Genomic DNA, 16,118 nt, shown 5'->3' with positions numbered 1-16,118 from the left:
ATCGTATATTTTGAATATTGGTTTTTCGTTGCAGGAGAAAAGAAGCATAAATATCTCTACAAAATCAGTTGTTTTGAGTTTTAAGATGTGGTATGGGATGGATATCGCCAAAGGGCGCACATTAACATGTGATTCCCTGATTCGCCCAACTGTGTGGTCTGGATAGCGCCAAAGGTGCTCTATTTCATAATATCATCAATGGGGTTTTCTTTTAATATCAAAACTTTGCTTACAGGGTATTTTTTTTATTAATATTATATCAATAGTTTAATTTTTTTTTTAAAGTAGTATCCACAGAAACCATTAATGTTATAAAATCAAGTAAACATGATGTCATACGTAGAAGACGAGGGAGAGGACTCAGTTTGATACATGTCCTGTTTGATGTCGCGTATGAGAATTGTTTTATGGTGTCTAATTACTTGTCATCCTAATCTGCAGTGTCCTATCTTTGATTTTTTTTTAAAAAAAAATCCATGGAATCATTTTCATTCCAAAAACATTCATTTTTAGGTGCGTTTTAGAGAACCCGAGAAGTCATATAATATAGCAGGGCCAATTTGATTATCCACTCAATAATATGTCATTTCATTATTTTAAATTTTTTAAAAAATAGAATTGATTGGTATGTGAGCATATGTGGCGGGGCAGAGGTAAATACGAGACTACGACCGAAGTTAGGCCCACGTAATAGGTTTACATGTTTGATTGTCCAACACACAACCGTATCTGGATCGAATCTCTGTCCCCACACACACACCGATACAATTAAGAATATAGAAAACAAAAAAAATACAAAGTACATGAATCTCATTCAACACACCATAATTATGGAATATAATATATATATTAAGTTTTTCGATAAATAAGGACCACGCATGGCTGTATATATATATATATATATCGTCATCAAATTGTCTTTGCCGTCGGTATGTAAATAGTAAGGCTCGCATAAATTAACTCTACCACCGTAATTAGGAAAAAAAATCACTATTTGAATTGAAATTTATATAAGCCGCCTCCGTATCATTTCCGCTTATTTCATTCATCCTCCCACCACCCCCTTGAAAAAAAAAAGTATCAGACAAAGAGGGAGAGAGAATGAACGGCGATCACGGGGCCGTCGGCGAATCGGACGGTCTAAAATCGGCGCTGCTTCCCATCCAGAGCTCCGGTGACATCCAGATCCAACGGCCGAGCGTTGTGAGGTCGATATTGACGGCCAAGAACTGCTACATAGCCCTGGGGCCGCTTCTATGCGGAGTATTCTGCTTCTATGTAAGGATCGGCGGAGAGGGAGAGGGAGATGGCGCCAGGAAGATGCTGGGTGTGCTGGCTTGGATGTTCGCCTGGTGGCTCACGGAGGCTGTGCCGATGCCCGTCACCTCCATGTCCCCTCTCTTCCTCTTCCCTCTCTTCGGCATCGCCTCCGCCGACGACGTGGCTCGTTCCTACATGGATGACGTCATCTCCCTCGTCCTCGGCAGTTTCATCCTCGCTCTAGCCGTCGAGCACTACAACATCCACCGCCGTCTCGCCCTCAACGTCCGTTCACTGCAACTTTCTGCTCACGGTGATACATGTGTACTTTTGTGGGTAGATGATGAGTTAATTTGGTGTTGTTCAGATAACGCTGGTATTCTGCGTGGAGCCGCTGAACGCGCCGCTGCTGCTGCTGGGAATATGCGGGACGACGGCGTTCGTGAGCATGTGGATGCACAATGTGGCGGCGGCGGTCATGATGATGCCGGTGGCAACAGGCATACTGCAGAGGCTGCCGGAGAATTGTTCGGAGGAGTCGGCGGAGGGGAAATTCAGCAGGGCGGTGGTGCTGGGTGTCATATACTCCGCCGCCGTTGGAGGGATGAGCACCCTCACTGGGACAGGTGTCAACCTCATACTGGTAGGGATGTGGAAGTCCTATTTCCCGTTGGCTGATCCCATCAGCTTCAGCCAGTGGTTCTTCTTCGGTTTCCCATTGGCCCTCTCCCTCTTCTTCGCTCTGTGGGCCATTCTCTGCATCCTCTACTGTCCCAAGGGCTCCGGGCGCTCTCTTTCCTCTTACCTGGACCGCTCCCATCTCAAGCGCGAGCTCGACTTGTTAGGTAAGGTAACCCCCCACTTTTGGTAGCCTATTCCCGTATCTTTATTAGTTTTGATCGGATGGTGGTGTGGAACAGGGCCCATGGCGTTTGCTGAGAAGATGGTCCTGGCCGTGTTCGGGGTACGGAACCAAATGGGTAATGGTGGATTTCAAAATAATGGCTCGTCATAAACATAAACGAAATGAACGAATGGTGCAGGGGTTAATAGTCTTGTGGATGACGAGGAGCATCACGGATGATATTCCAGGGTGGGGAGCCCTCTTCCACGGCCGTGCAGGCGACGGCACCGTCAGTGTAAGATCTCCTCCTTCTTGTTCTTCTTCTCTACCATATGACCATGCATGTAGGTTGAGAAAATGAATGTAAATGAATTTGTGAAGGTGATGATGGCGACCCTGCTGTTCATCATCCCAAACAAGAAAGGGAAAGGGGAGAGACTAATGGACTGGAACAAGTGCAAGAAACTCCCGTGGAACATAGTTCTCCTCCTAGGCGCCGGTTTCGCCATCGCGGAAGGAGTCCGTACGAGCGGCCTGGCCGGCGTCCTATCCAAGGGCCTCCAATTCCTAGAAACGGCACCTTACTGGGCAATAGCCCCAACGGTGTGCGCGATAGCCGCCGGCATCACAGAGTTCACGTCGAACAACGCGACCACGACGCTGCTGGTGCCACTGCTGATAGAGATAGCGAAAACCATGGGAGTGGAGCCTCTGCTGCTAATGGTGCCTGGTGCCATCGGTGCCCAGTTCGCCTTCCTCCTGCCGACAGGGACACCTTCCAACATAGTTGGGTTCACGACTGGCAAGATAGAGATAAAGGACATGCTCAAGACAGGGTTCCCCCTCAAGATCGCTGGCACCCTCTCCCTCTCTCTCCTCATGCCCACTCTCGGTAACCCTCCACTCTCCCTCCTTAGATTTAAAAATCACAAAAATTATAAAATTTAGATTTATTTTTTACTAAAAAATAAAATTGATGTTGTATTTAATAAAAATAAATAAAATTTAGATTTTATTTTAATAAAAATTGAAAAGTATGGATATTTTTGGGATTTTCTCAATATAATATGTGCAAGTTAAATAAAATCGGTTTTGGGATGTGGCGCAGGGGCTTATGTGTTCGGAGCCAACGGAGGAGTGTAACAAGTTTTGTGGAGGACGGGTCCTGACTCCTGCCTGTATACGTAATCTTAATTGTGGTAAATATTTTGTACGGTATATCAAATGCGAGGGTTAGTCCATTTTTTTTTTCCTTTTTCGACCTTTCAATTTGTAATATCCGTATTTGATGCTTATAAAAATATTTATATTGTGAAAATTTCTCGAATCATGATGAGAAAAAAGGAAGCATGCCAAGTGTGACGTTGTGGATGTCTGGTCACTTTCGAAGCTTGGCATCCTAACGTTCAACCTGTGAAGGAAACTGTATCACCTTTCTGGCCATGTCCCCACATTATACTTACATATACATATATATATATATATATAAAATGATTATCCAACCACCCTAAACACAAATAGCATATCACACCATTTAACCAGATTTTTTATTATTCTCGTCAGAACAGTGGTTATACGATGATGTGGGTCGGGTATTCTTCCTCGAAAAGACAAAAAAAAAAAAGAGAAAATCACAAAAAAAAATATTTTAATTTTCAATTCTTTTTTTCTTAAACTAAAACTTTGTTTTTTTAAATAAAATCCGAACATAAATGATAATATGGATGATGACATGTAGACTCAATCAAAATTCAAATCACAAATCGATGTGTATGATATCGGATACTAGGTTTAAAAAAATTAACATTTATAAAGTTTGGTTCTATTTGATAAAAAATAGAGTTTAGTTTTTTTTTTAAAGAGAATTGAAAAGTTTGGGTAAGAAAATATAAAATTAATGTTTGTTCGCCATATATAACTAGTTGGGCCCTGTGAAAATAAATACCGTTTTCATCATCGGCCGAAATCCACGACTACGAGATCCCGAGGAAGGCGAGAGAGGTGGTTACTTGTTACGGGATTTAAGCTTCAGCTGAAATTCAGGGGGAAACATAGAGAGGAGAGATCTCAGCATTCTAAAAGACAAGAAAGGTAATGGAGAAGAAACCCAAGGAGATATAGAGATCGAGAGAGGGAGAGAGGGGGCTTCTGGTATTCGAATTTCCACGGGGAGAAAGATAAGGAGGGGAGGATAGGGGGGTGTTTATCAAAGGGAGGTGCTGGGCGCGGGGCCTCCGTTAAGTCGGTTAAGAGGCTCTCGTCGCAGCACCTCGGCGGCAGTAGCGGAAGCGGAGGCGGATCCTTCGGCGAAGGCACCGATCACTCTGACGTCGTCGGCGGAGCCAAGATGAAGGCCCTCTTCAAATCGAAGCCTCGCTCTCCGGCCGATATCGCTCGCCAGACTCGCGATCTCCTCCTCTACGCTGATCGAGCCGACTCCCTGCCTGAACTCCGAGAATCCAAGCGAGAGGATAAGGTCTGGATTCGTTTTTCTTTCGTCTTAATCCCCTTGTCCACTCGCTGATTGCCGATCTGATTCAGGGGTTGATCGCTCAACGTGCTTTTCGCTTCCGTTTGATCCCTAACGAATTTGAGAATTCATCTGTTTTACTCCTCAAACCATTTTTTTCTGAGTTCTGATTCCGATTCCGATTCCCATTCGTTCTCAAACTTTTTTGTATGGACGGAACCAGGATGACCGAAAATTATCCGTTTCTTAAAAAATCAGTTTGTGGAATGAAAACTATCCCTCTGTAGCTTTCCTTACTTCTGTTCAGTTGAGCAATTGTCGGATAGTTTATTCGCTAGTATGATGTAATTTTCCTTCGTACGTAGTTGTCGGATGATATGTTTAATCTGTATATTATTCATAACAACTTTGGTCCTGGGTTCTGGGTTTCACTATGAGGCTGGTATTGGTTGCAGATGGCGGAACTAAGCAAGAATATCCGGGAGATGAAGTCAATTCTATATGGAAACAGTGAAGCTGAGCCTGTCACGGAAGCTTGTGCCCAGTTGACTCAGGAATTCTTCAAGGAAAATACTCTTCGCCTCCTAATTAGATGTCTTCCAAAACTCAACTTGGAGGTAATCTTGATTAAGGAGTTAACTTTTGGATACCAAGTTTAGGACAGAACGGCCAGATATGTTTCTAGTCTTCTCGGCTTCATACTCATCCAGATCTGGAATTGCCCTTTTAGGCCAGAAAAGATGCTACACAAGTTGTTGCAAATTTACAGAGGCAACAAGTCAATTCAAGGCTGATTGCATCTGATTATCTGGAAGCCAACATTGATCTTATGGATATTCTAATAGAGGGGTGAGTTTGGTGAAGGGGTCATATTAAGCAAGTCACTGCAGGCATTTAATCAACGGTCTCAGAAGTCAAGTTTTCATGTCGAGATGCTTCTTAATTATTTGTCTTTTCTGTGGTCATCTGTTTGTGTTGTCTCAGCTATGAGAATACAGATATGGCTTTACATTATGGTGCTATGTTGAGGGAGTGCATCCGCCACCAGACTGTTGCAAAGTGAGCAGAAACCATATTACTGTGGCTACAGAAAACAATCTACACAATTGTTGTTGTTGTCTATATAGAATTAATGACAGTATGCTACTTAAGTTATATACAATAGCTAGCTTAAGTACAATAGCTACTGTATTTCGTAGTTTTTTAATGGACACAATATTGAAAAGCATTCTCTTTTTTGGGTTCAGATATGTTTTGGAGTCACAGCACATGCAGAAGTTTTTTGATTTCATACAGCTCCCCAATTTTGATATTGCTGCAGACGCTGCTGCAACCTTTAAGGTTGTGGAACACGGGAACAATGTTTAGATTCTACTTGAATTACTATTTAGATCTTCTCATCCTGATTCCTATCTGCCACAGTTAAACATTATTGTAATTCTGTGTAAATTTTTTGCAGGAACTCTTGACAAGGCACAAGTCTACTGTTGCTGAGTTTCTCGCTGAGAATTACGATTGGGTAAGTCCTCTCTTACTAAGTTACCAGTGTTTTGTTTGGGTAAGTTCATATAGCTCCCCAATTTTACTTGGATGCGTGTTTTCACGTTTTGCTGAACGCCTGAATTTCACTTATCATTTTGTTTTCAGTTCTTTGCCGAGTATAACTCAAAGCTTCTCGAATCCAGTAATTATATTACCAGGCGGCAGGCTGTTAAGGTAGATTAATTTATAGAAGGTTATATAGCTTATCAAAAACATGAAATGCATATATGCCAACATATAGACTGATGTATGTATGGTATTGTATTAATTGTGACAGTTGTTGGGTGATATATTACTGGATCGATCAAATTCAGCAGTGATGACGAAATATGTGAGCTCAAGGGATAACTTAAGGATTCTCATGAATCTTCTTAGAGTATGATGCGTTACTTGCTCCCTGAAATTTTTCTTCTTGACGTTCTGATTCTGCCAACAGAGGACTTTATTGATGTTTGGACTAAACTCGAGCCTGTGAATGAAACACTGATTTTCAGGAGTCTAGCAAGAGCATCCAGATTGAAGCTTTTCATGTCTTCAAGGTATCTATCTTGTTTCTTGTGATATCTAATTATCTTCTGTGAATGAAGCTAATCAATTGTCAACCACTTACATGCTGAAACATAATTGCCAATAGCTGGCCAACAGTTGTGCTTGTAATTCAATGTGGTTATATTGGCCAACGGTCATTCTAACCAAGCTTTAAAAATGAAAAAACTTCCGATGTTGTCCAAGATTACCTGATGTTATTACATTTGTACAGCTATTTGCAGCGAACCAAAACAAGCCCCCAGATATCATCAACATTCTTGTGGCAAACAGAAGCAAGCTTCTGCGACTGCTGGCTGATTTCAAGCCTGACAAAGGTATGGAACGTTTGTTATGCGAGCATTGTCACCCATTCAAGAAATATCACCAAAAAAATGTACAAACTATGCAAATTGTCCCTAGCCTTTTTAACTCAAGGAAAAGATGAAATCCTCAGTAGCCCAGTGAAAACATAATTAAGGTGACAAGAGTTCTCCTTGTTGGTAAAACCAAAAGGCTACGGGTTGGTTTGCGATCACCCTGTCCATATGAATGAAAGGACGTTTAAAAGAAAGTACAGAAGCTAATGTAGCTCCCGATTATTTTTCCCTCGATTGCAGAGACTGTAACTTCCCACCCGATATAGAGAAGTAGAAAGTTGAGTTATGAGGAGACAAATGGCGTTTTGGTTTCTGATCGTAGCCCTTTGTGCATATACATGTATGTTACATGATTATCGTGTGTTTTGATTTGGTGGCAGAGGACGAGAGGTTTGAGGCGGACAAAGCTCAGGTGGCTAGAGAAATCACAGCGCTTGAGCCGCGAGAACTTGCATGACCACGCGGCCAAGAACAAGGGGCTCTTTGCTTTCTCTGTAATCTCCGTAAGACAATTTTTTTTTGGAGCATCAGATAATGTCGTTAGGTACACTACTCTCTTTCTCCCACTAAAGAAATCTGGACTGGTTTTTGGGATTATATATATATATACGTTCACGTGTACACGCCGTTAGTATCTTTGCTATAATACGTTAACGTTTGAACTCGTCCCATGACTGCGTCTGTTCATATGCGTTTTACACATCTCTATTAAAACGTTTTATTCAGATTGGATTGTATTCCTGACAGATATTTACAGCTCTTAAAGATTAGGGTTTTTTTTTTGTTGAAATATATTGCAGTTATGCATGGACTGTCTTCTGAGATGCGAGAGAGTATATTTTGATAGGTTTCCCTGTGAAAGTGGATGTAATAAATAAAGGGTGAAAAATTAAAACGGAAAAAAAAAAACTCAGCCCAAGAAAGGCGAGAAATCCATAAACACCATACCATACGGTCCATATTTTGCAAAAAGGAAAAAAAAAAAAAAGGGAGAATGGCTAAGGAAAGGGACGAGGACCGGCGTCTGGGCGGGAAGAGGATTTGGAGGAATGCTGCTGGAGCCGCCTTCTCTTAAGGACGAGATACCAAGTGAAAGCTTCGAGGAGGAGGGCGAGGATGGCAAGCGCCACCACTATCCCGATGTAAGAGTCCCTCCACTGCCTTGTCGGGCTCAATATGCCGAGCCCTTTGAAAACGTTCACCACTCCCAGTACTATTATCCCATACCCTAACGTGTGGTGGTATATGTTCCAGTACTTCCTCTGCTTGTGCTCCGGTCTCGGCCTCAGAAACAACGCAAACGCCTGTCGTTTCCACGTTTATTATGACACGACACTTTCTTTCTCTGATGCTGCGTTAAAAATGTAGGCCCAGAATAATCAAGTATACCTGGAGAGTTGCCAGAGAGAAGAGTGTGATCCCGATGGCTCGATGGGTGTCATATCGGATGCCGGCTGATTCAGCTCCGAGTTGAAGGCCGGTGGCCCAGCCTGCTACTCCTATTATGTATGCTGATGCTTGGCAGAAAGCGTGGAGGTAGAACCACGCTGGCTCCGCTGCTTCGAACACTCTCATGTACCGAGCGATTATGGCCCCCATTGGCATCATTATCCCCCAACTCACCCCGTTCAGCACCCCGTGTATCTGTCATTTTTATTCGCTTTTTTAGACCTCCCCCTTGCTAACACAAGAATATGAAAACGCAAAGCCGAAAAAACTCACGTTACGCTTCCGGAGCTTCGAACCCCCTCCTCCCACGGCTCCAGACACGCCGGAGATGAGATTGATGGTGGAGATGGACCGGACATTATCCCCAGATGTGGAATGAGGCTGAGGAGTGTTCCCCGACACAGTCCCATCTTGCCACACCGTATTGATCGTTCCACCGGGAAGCTGCAGACTCGCGAATATGACAATCTCGTTGTCCTGGTAAGTGGCCGACAGCCCAGAGACGTTGAAACTGAGATCACCCTCCTGCATGGTGGTCTGGTAGCTTCTGATGGGGGAGGTGTAGACCCTGACTGTGCCGTCGGGCAGAGGGTAAGCCACGATGGCCTGAGAGCCCACCATGCCTGTGGACGTCGGGTTCACTGCCCATGCAACCCATCTCCCCGTCGTCACCTTCGTCCTCCTGTAAGCCAACTCCATAATTCCGGACGAAGCGTCGTAGTTGTAGTGGAGGAATGAATCCAGAACAGGGAGCTCATTACACGACTCGAACGCACGGTTGCTCGAGAACTGGTAGCTTGAGCATCTCTCAGCTGTTGAGTATACCGTAATGGAGGTCAAAACGGAGAGAAGTAGCGTAAGATTCCAGAATTTTTCCATGGAAATGGGCGAGAGAACCGCCGAGTTATGTTGAGAACAGGTTCGAAACTTGGAATTATGAGATGAGAAGAGAGAGTTGGGGTTAATATATAGAGAGGAAACGTGGAGAATATAATGAAACAAAGAGGGAATTAAGGGAGAGATTAGGTGGAGCATTAACCTGTAATTAACCAATGGGGGGAATAAAGGAGATGGTTGAAGGGGGAAGGGGGAAGTGGGGTTAGGTTTTGTTAGTTAGTGTGTCTGATGGATAAGGGCTTTTCTTCTATACATTACATATGAAACCCACCCTTCATTTATTCCCCCCTAACAAATTTCTTTCAACACTTGTGGAATTCATTTGTTCTAATGGTATGTATTATCGCATTTAAATAAAAAAAACTCCACCTCTGTTTTAACAAAAGCTCTCTGACCAATCATGTTTTTTGTACGAGGGTGAAATGAGATGGGAAATTAATCTATCTTATATGGTATGTACTATGTGGTATAATATAATCAAAAGTGGACAGATGCAAAACTCCAAGGCAAGAAAGTCAAAAGGTTGGAGTTGGAGGGGTTGGTCAAACTCACCACACCACCACCACCCATATCAGCTCACCTGCCTCCCCTTTTGATTCATGTTTGGTGTTTATAAACGAAACTAAAATCTAACTCACTGGTTCTTGATTGATATTTGTATAATAAAATTGTTCCGAATCGAACCGATTAACATTCGACTTAGTTTGGTATAATGAGTAAAAAAATTTCAAACCAAACCCAACACTCCCAGCCAAAAATCATAAGAAGATAAACGATTTCATGTTTTAGAGTAAGATGTGGTTCAAGTCCTTCACATACGTACTGTATACACAATGCAAAAAGACGACAAAATTTGGAATTCGATGAATGGGGATGGGGTCATCCTTTCCCATGTATAGATTTGCTTTCACTATCACGAAATAATTCTAATGGGCCCTTTTTGGGCCCCCAATGTGAAACCCACAGCCCATCCCATCATTATTACTCGTCCGAACCCAAACTGAAAATTCCCGGGTTGATCTCTCTCTCTCTCGTTTCGTCAAGAGTTGCAGCTTGCAAGAAGCCTCTTGGTTTCCCAGAAGGCGCGTTGGATTTGTTCCTTTTCCTGCTTCGGATCGACTGCATTTGGGGGTTGGGTCCATCTCGTCCGTTTGCTTTCCTTAGATCTATTCCTCCTGTCCCAATTTCTTCGTCGATTCTTGAGGGAACGTCGGAGGTATGTCTTTTCCCAGCAATTGCCTCGTTTCCCGAGAAAATAGGATTGTTTTTCCCACAATGCCTTTCCCTATCTACGGCTTTTGTTAGGCCTTCCTTGGCAGCGGTAAATGGTTCAGAGAAATTTCGATTTTGTTACATGATCCGCTTGTTTGTTTTCTTACGTTTCACGGGAATGTCTTCGGTTTCTCCTGTAACTCAGGATTCGGGTTTTCCAGTGCACTTCTGTTTGGTTAGAAAAAGAAACTCCACTTGACTTCCTCTTCCCGCTTTCTGATCGATCAAAAATTCCCCATTCCTGCGATTTGGTGATCTTTTCTACGATTCTACCGCTATTTTCTTAGATTTTGCTGTTTAGAAAATAGTTCGATCCCGAGCACTGTGCCTTACCACCGGTTTGTTCTCTTTTGTCACAGATCTCAGATTTATTTATTTCTGTTTCCAGTAGCTGTGTTGTTCTATCCTCGGGGAAATGTGTTTTGACCCCTGATTTCCGATCAAACAGAGTTTGGGAGTTCTTTATTCATGGAGTAATTATTTCGTGGAAGTATCTTTGGTCTGAGCCGATGGACAAGACTGAGAATGTGATACAGTGTTTGGTTGCACTTTGTGTGATGCACAGATAAAGTGTTGGCTGCATAGGGCCCGCGCTAGTTATGTCTGTCTGAGCCTGTGGAGTTTCCCCCAATAAAAGAAAGAATGTTACTTTGCAAAATTATCTTACATTGAACTTTGGGGATATGTACAAACAAGCTCACAACTGGAGCCTTGTGAATGGCTTGAAAGTCAATGACTTTATCCTGTATTTTCAGGGCCAAGCTCACAACTGGAGCCTGTTTTACTCTCACCGGGCTACACCCAGGTGAGCGATCGAATAATATTTTCCTATATGTTAAGAGGTGATTGCGGTGTGCCGTGGCTGGGGCATATATAGAGGTGTGCCTGCTCAGATCACTTAGATCTGCTGCAATACTGTAATCTGCACTTTGTTGATTGTAATAGATTTTTGTAGCGGCGGAGCATTGAAAGGCAAGAAATTTAGTGAAATTGTTGACAAAACCTTCAAGGGGACGGCCTGACAAGACAGGTGACTTAAAAGATTCTCTTGTTTACCCTATTGTTGTAACAATTTAAATCTATACCTTCCTGTTTTCAGAAGTTTCCTTTGCCTAACTGTCTTTGTTCTTCTCTTCTCTTCATCACTTTGGCCCATTTGTTTTATTTTTTTCTTTCTTAGCGGAGATATTTGGCCTCTGGAAATTGTGTACAAGTAATTTGTGAAGATATGGTTCTCTAGAGGAGCTGTGAAAGCGGAAAAAGGACATGGCATTTTATTCGGAGGAGGACAAGAGTGAAGATTACCTCTTCAAGATTGTCCTCATTGGTGATTCTGCAGTGGGGAAATCGAATCTGCTAGCAAGATTTGCGAGGGACGAATTCTATCCCAATTCAAAATCAACTATAGGGGTAGAGTTCCAGACACAGAAGATGGATATCAATGGAAAGGAGATCAAGGCGCAGATATGGGACACAGCAGGTCAAGAACGTTTCAGGGCTGTCACTTCTGCATATTATCGCGGTGCTGTTGGAGCTCTTCTCGTCTATGACATCAGTAGACGACAGACTTTTGACAGCATCGGTAGATGGCTCAACGAGCTTCACAGTAAGAACCGCAAAACTCTGTCTCTCTTCTAAACAATCTCCAAATGCTGTTTGTTCTTTGGCCAACATACCTCTTTAGAGATAATGTAAATATCTTGGGTCTCTTTACTGTAAAACGTCCATATCTATTAGCTGCTTCCTGAGACAGAAAGCCTGGGTTCAAATCAACTCCAGGGAGTTGTATTCATGGCTTTCCTATGAACTTGTGCAGCACATTCGGATATGAACGTGGTGACGATCTTGGTGGGGAACAAGAGTGATCTAAAGGAAGTGAGAGAAGTGTCGACGGGGGAAGGGAAGGCGTTGGCGGAGGCGCAGGGTCTGTTCTTCATGGAGACGTCGGCACTGGACTCGTCTAACGTAACAGCTGCCTTTGAGACGGTGGTGAGAGAGATATACAACATTCTGAGCAGGAAGGTGATATCGCAGGAGCTGAACAAGCAAGACCCAGCATCCCTCAGCAACGGGAAGAAGGTCATCATCCATGACGGGGCTGGAGAGTCTGCCACCGACTCCAAGAAAGGCTGGTGCTGTTCGGCTGCTTGACCATGTGCTAAAAAAAGATTTGCCTTTTGGGTGCTGCTGATGCAAGCGTAGGAGCCATCGTCAATCTGTAAATTTCCTTTTTGTTTTTCATTTCATGAGAGAAGCTCTGAGACTGTGATACACCTCCTCTGAAGTTGGCGATGGTGATGGACGATGGATCCTTGGTGACGTTTGATGAAATGTGATTCATGATCTCATCAAAAGCCAATTACGATGGACATGCGAGACATGATTGAGCTGACGTGGAAAAGGTCATATCATACGCTTATAATCTCATCAGCTGTAACTCCGTAGAGTAAAAAAGGACCCAACTACTATGTCTACGACTCAAACCGATTCTGCGGTCAGGCGGAAGCCCAATTAAGGTATAGAATATGCACAGTACTCTAAGGTCCGGCCCAGACCGGCCCATTCTTTATCTATTTTCGTTGAAAATAATAGGTGCGTTTGGGGCCCACATGTGTCATGCAAGGGTCCCGGTTGGTCGGACAATGATGAATAGATCCTCACATTCTGAGTTTGTCACTTTTCGGCGGTCAGGGGTAGTCTCGTCACAAAAGGAAATGTTGTATCGTACGGAGTGTCTTGTCATGGTCCCTTCGGTCTCTCCCAGAAGGTTTGTTGGTCCTTTCCTTTTCCCAACGTTCAAAAAAAAAAAAAAAAACCAAGTGATGAACTACGGTGGGACCCATTCGTCGCTTCACGTGATCCCAATAAATTTACGTGTTCACCCATGCTTGGTCCATCCCTTTCCTTCCACTTACTCCCTAATTCACATCTAACTAATTATCTAATATTAGTATATGATCTGCTGGGCTTTAAACCAAACCTAATCACGTGTTTAGATCCATCTAATATTACTGAAATATATCTATATATATATATATATGTATGGGTGTTCGTTAGAAATACGATTCATTTTATGAAGTTATATATATAGAAGAAAACAGCAGTGAGGAGAGAGAGAGAGAGAGAGTGGGTTCCTTATGCTAGCTCGCTCCAGGTAGCATATATTATATATCCACGGCCATGGGCACGAGGACGTGGTATAACGAATATAATAACACCTACGAATATTTAAGAATCTAACTATTACAACATGGATGCAATTAGGGCGGCATGCAGAGGCACGTGAGGCTAGGGTTGAAAAAGGGACCAATACATACACATCGTGACAACACATTCGAAGACAAAACATCTCGAGTTTTGTCCAACGCCTTGTGTTGTGTCCAAACAACAAAATTTGACCGTTGGAAAGAAGAGAAGAAAACTTGAATTCCCTCAACTGATTGGCTTATAAATATAGAAGACCTACCATTCGACCGTTACTCACCAACACTATTCCACACTATCTGCCCGTTGATTTCTCAGTTCACAGTCACTATGGCGAATCTCAGACATTCACATTCTCATTCCCGTTTCTCAAGTTTGTGTTTATTATTCATTGTATTGAATTTCTTATCATTTCGCAATTCATTTGTTGCAGCATGCTCGAACGCCACAGCAGAGCACCAACGCCACGGCCACCACCACAAGTGGGTGGGACCTGTCGGCCGCCGTGTCATCACCATCGACGTCAATGGAGGCGGTCAGTTTCGCTCCGTCCAAGACGCAGTCGATTCCGTTCCCAAGAACAATAACATGACCATCATCCTCAAGATCAGTCCCGGATATTACAAGTAATCTGAAAAACAAACTCGATTTCCCTTTCACTCAATTCCATATATATATGAACACATGTAAATCTTCTTGAGAAAGTGAGCATAGCTCATGCACGTGATCAAGATGAGTTCTTCTTTAATGAACGTGGGACTTGAAGTATTGACGTGTAATGGGGCGGCGTTGGGTGGGCAGAGAGAAGGTGGTGGTTCCGGCGACGAAACCGTACATAACATTTGAGGGGGCGGGGAGGGAGGTGACGGTGATAGAGTGGCACGACCGTGCGTCAGACCGAGGCCCGGACGGCCAACAGCTCCGTACGTACCACACGGCCTCCGTCACAGTATTCGCCAATTATTTCTCCGCCAGGAATATCAGCTTCAAGGTATACATATACATTTTTTTTTGTTTTATAATTTTGGAAATAATTATAATAATAATGAAATGGAAATGAAAATGAAATGGAGAAGAATACAGCGCCGGCGCCGATGCCAGGGATGGAAGGGTGGCAGGCGGTGGCATTCAGGATAGCAGGGGACAAGGCTTACTTCTCCGACTGCGGATTCTACGGAGCACAGGACACACTCTGTGACGACGCCGGCCGCCATTACTTCAAGCGCTGTTACATCCAAGGCTCTATCGACTTCATCTTCGGCAACGGCCGCTCCATGTACAAAGTATAATCTTGTCTTCTTCTTCAATTAATTAGTTTAATGTTCATATTACTAATGTTTTGTGGGTGTGTATATGCATAATAAAGGAGTGCGAGATACACTCGATAGCAAGGAGATTCGGGTCGATAGCGGCGCAGGACAGGAGGTCGAAGGATGAGAGAACGGGTTTCACATTTGTGGGATGTCGTGTGACGGGAAAGGGGCCTTTGTACGTGGGACGTGCCATGGGTCAGTACTCTCGCATCGTCTACGCTTACACTTTCTTCGACGTTCTTGTCGCTCCCGGCGGCTGGGACGCTTTGGACCGTACCGGCAACAAGACCAAGTAAGTAAACTCCCTTGTTTCCTTATCTTATCTTATCTTTTATATATATATATAACTGAATATATATATATATGACAGGACGGTGTATTTCGGGGTATACAAGTGCTGGGGTCGAGGAGCAGCAGCGACGAGAGGAGTGTCATGGGCGAGAGAGTTGGACTACGACTCCGCCCATCCTTTCCTTGCCAAGAGCTTTGTCAACGGCCGCCATTGGATCTCCCCTCAGGACGCTTAGCCTCCCCCTTTTTTACTTCCCATTCCATTCCATTCCATTTATTCTTTCCCTTTTTTTATTATAGAAAATTTGTAATCGAATTCCATTTTTTGTTGACCGGCCAGAGCCCTATGAAACGAGCATCCAACGGAATTGTCCCGACCATATTCATTAGGGCCTACAAATTTAACGACTGAAGACCGAGCAAAATAGCCCAATTATGTCTAATCGAACCCTCAAATGTAAGCCCAATAAACCAAATAGAAGGCCCAATGAAAAGCCCATCATAAATGGGTTCCGCAGAGAGCGAAGGTAAAATGCCCACTCGCATCTCCCGCGCGTGGATGCCACGGACCCAAAACCCCCGGGCTATAATCCGGGATTTTCGCCCTTTTTCGTCGATTCAGAAAAATAGGCGCGTGGGTTAATTTTTCTTCTCTCCGTTTCTGAGAGTCA

General features: G+C 43.5%; 5 protein-coding genes across 7 annotated transcripts; 4 read left to right on the top strand and 1 right to left on the bottom strand.

Annotated features, from left to right (window-relative positions):
• The first annotated feature begins 1,006 nt into the window (after positions 1–1,006).
• LOC104806731 (tonoplast dicarboxylate transporter) lies at positions 1,007–3,434 on the top strand. Its single transcript, XM_010531764.2, has 6 exons — positions 1,007–1,545; positions 1,628–2,105; positions 2,181–2,224; positions 2,304–2,399; positions 2,486–2,996; positions 3,213–3,434. The coding sequence occupies exons 1-6, from the start codon at positions 1,102–1,104 to the stop codon at positions 3,245–3,247; spliced, it is 1,608 nt and encodes a 535-aa protein (XP_010530066.1). The 5' UTR covers positions 1,007–1,101; the 3' UTR covers positions 3,248–3,434.
• A 611-nt stretch (positions 3,435–4,045) lies between these two features.
• LOC104806729 (putative MO25-like protein At5g47540) lies at positions 4,046–7,946 on the top strand. Of its 2 annotated transcripts, XR_770656.2 has the most exons (12): positions 4,046–4,580; positions 5,030–5,191; positions 5,305–5,423; positions 5,559–5,633; positions 5,822–5,915; positions 6,034–6,093; positions 6,222–6,290; positions 6,394–6,492; positions 6,611–6,655; positions 6,877–6,979; positions 7,402–7,565; positions 7,822–7,946. XR_770656.2 is itself a non-coding variant. In XM_010531762.2 (11 exons), exons 1-11 carry the CDS (start codon positions 4,452–4,454, stop codon positions 7,476–7,478), a joined length of 1,032 nt encoding a protein of 343 aa, XP_010530064.1. In that variant the 5' UTR covers positions 4,046–4,451; the 3' UTR covers positions 7,479–7,746. The 2 variants fall into 2 exon arrangements, 1 of the variants encoding a protein (XP_010530064.1); XM_010531762.2 differs by lacking the exon at positions 7,822–7,946 and having other exon boundaries at positions 7,402–7,746.
• Positions 7,921–9,537, bottom strand: LOC104806730 (cytochrome b561 and DOMON domain-containing protein At4g17280). The gene is made up of 3 exons (XM_010531763.2): positions 8,744–9,537; positions 8,411–8,665; positions 7,921–8,325 (listed from the first exon to the last, which is right to left on the bottom strand). The coding sequence occupies exons 1-3, from the start codon at positions 9,503–9,505 to the stop codon at positions 8,020–8,022; spliced, it is 1,323 nt and encodes a 440-aa protein (XP_010530065.1). The 5' UTR covers positions 9,506–9,537; the 3' UTR covers positions 7,921–8,019.
• An 833-nt stretch (positions 9,538–10,370) lies between these two features.
• LOC104806721 (ras-related protein RABA5a) lies at positions 10,371–13,015 on the top strand. 2 transcript variants are annotated; one of them, XM_010531747.2, is made up of 5 exons: positions 10,371–10,583; positions 11,395–11,444; positions 11,595–11,669; positions 11,820–12,245; positions 12,456–13,015. In XM_010531747.2, exons 4-5 carry the CDS (start codon positions 11,906–11,908, stop codon positions 12,788–12,790), a joined length of 675 nt encoding a protein of 224 aa, XP_010530049.1. In that variant the 5' UTR covers positions 10,371–10,583; positions 11,395–11,444; positions 11,595–11,669; positions 11,820–11,905; the 3' UTR covers positions 12,791–13,015. The 2 variants fall into 2 exon arrangements, with proteins under 2 accessions (XP_010530049.1, XP_010530048.1); XM_010531746.2 differs by having other exon boundaries at positions 11,585–11,669.
• A 1,095-nt stretch (positions 13,016–14,110) lies between these two features.
• Positions 14,111–15,827, top strand: LOC104806722 (probable pectinesterase 68). Its single transcript, XM_010531749.2, has 5 exons — positions 14,111–14,469; positions 14,645–14,834; positions 14,920–15,126; positions 15,210–15,448; positions 15,527–15,827. Exons 1-5 carry the CDS (start codon positions 14,174–14,176, stop codon positions 15,681–15,683), a joined length of 1,089 nt encoding a protein of 362 aa, XP_010530051.1. The 5' UTR covers positions 14,111–14,173; the 3' UTR covers positions 15,684–15,827.
• The last annotated feature ends 291 nt before the right edge of the window (positions 15,828–16,118 follow it).

This window comes from Tarenaya hassleriana, unplaced genomic scaffold (assembly GCF_000463585.1).
Source record: "Tarenaya hassleriana unplaced genomic scaffold, ASM46358v1 Cleome12, whole genome shotgun sequence".
Taxonomy (NCBI): domain Eukaryota; kingdom Viridiplantae; phylum Streptophyta; class Magnoliopsida; order Brassicales; family Cleomaceae; genus Tarenaya; species Tarenaya hassleriana.
The sequence above is the reverse complement of the archived record's forward strand: the minus strand, read 5'-3'. Positions and strand labels throughout refer to the sequence as shown.

Coding starts and splice junctions, on each gene's coding strand:
- LOC104806731 (XM_010531764.2), top strand. CDS start 1,102: ATGAACGGCGATCACGGGGCCGTCGGCGAATCGGACGGTCTAAAATCG. Junction 1,546..1,627: donor ACCGCCGTCTCGCCCTCAAC/GTCCGTTCACTG, acceptor GGTGTTGTTCAG/ATAACGCTGGTATTCTGCGT. Junction 2,400..2,485: donor CAGGCGACGGCACCGTCAGT/GTAAGATCTCCT, acceptor GAATTTGTGAAG/GTGATGATGGCGACCCTGCT.
- LOC104806729 (XM_010531762.2), top strand. CDS start 4,452: ATGAAGGCCCTCTTCAAATCGAAGCCTCGCTCTCCGGCCGATATCGCT. Junction 5,192..5,304: donor TTCCAAAACTCAACTTGGAG/GTAATCTTGATT, acceptor TTGCCCTTTTAG/GCCAGAAAAGATGCTACACA. Junction 5,916..6,033: donor ACGCTGCTGCAACCTTTAAG/GTTGTGGAACAC, acceptor AATTTTTTGCAG/GAACTCTTGACAAGGCACAA.
- LOC104806730 (XM_010531763.2), bottom strand. CDS start 9,505: ATGCTCCACCTAATCTCTCCCTTAATTCCCTCTTTGTTTCATTATATT. Junction 8,666..8,743: donor CGAAGCTCCGGAAGCGTAAC/GTGAGTTTTTTC, acceptor TAAAAATGACAG/ATACACGGGGTGCTGAACGG. Junction 8,326..8,410: donor TCTCTCTGGCAACTCTCCAG/GTATACTTGATT, acceptor TGGAAACGACAG/GCGTTTGCGTTGTTTCTGAG.
- LOC104806721 (XM_010531747.2), top strand. CDS start 11,906: ATGGCATTTTATTCGGAGGAGGACAAGAGTGAAGATTACCTCTTCAAG. Junction 12,246..12,455: donor ATGGCTCAACGAGCTTCACA/GTAAGAACCGCA, acceptor GAACTTGTGCAG/CACATTCGGATATGAACGTG.
- LOC104806722 (XM_010531749.2), top strand. CDS start 14,174: ATGGCGAATCTCAGACATTCACATTCTCATTCCCGTTTCTCAAGTTTG. Junction 14,470..14,644: donor ATCAGTCCCGGATATTACAA/GTAATCTGAAAA, acceptor TTGGGTGGGCAG/AGAGAAGGTGGTGGTTCCGG. Junction 14,835..14,919: donor CCAGGAATATCAGCTTCAAG/GTATACATATAC, acceptor GAAATGGAGAAG/AATACAGCGCCGGCGCCGAT.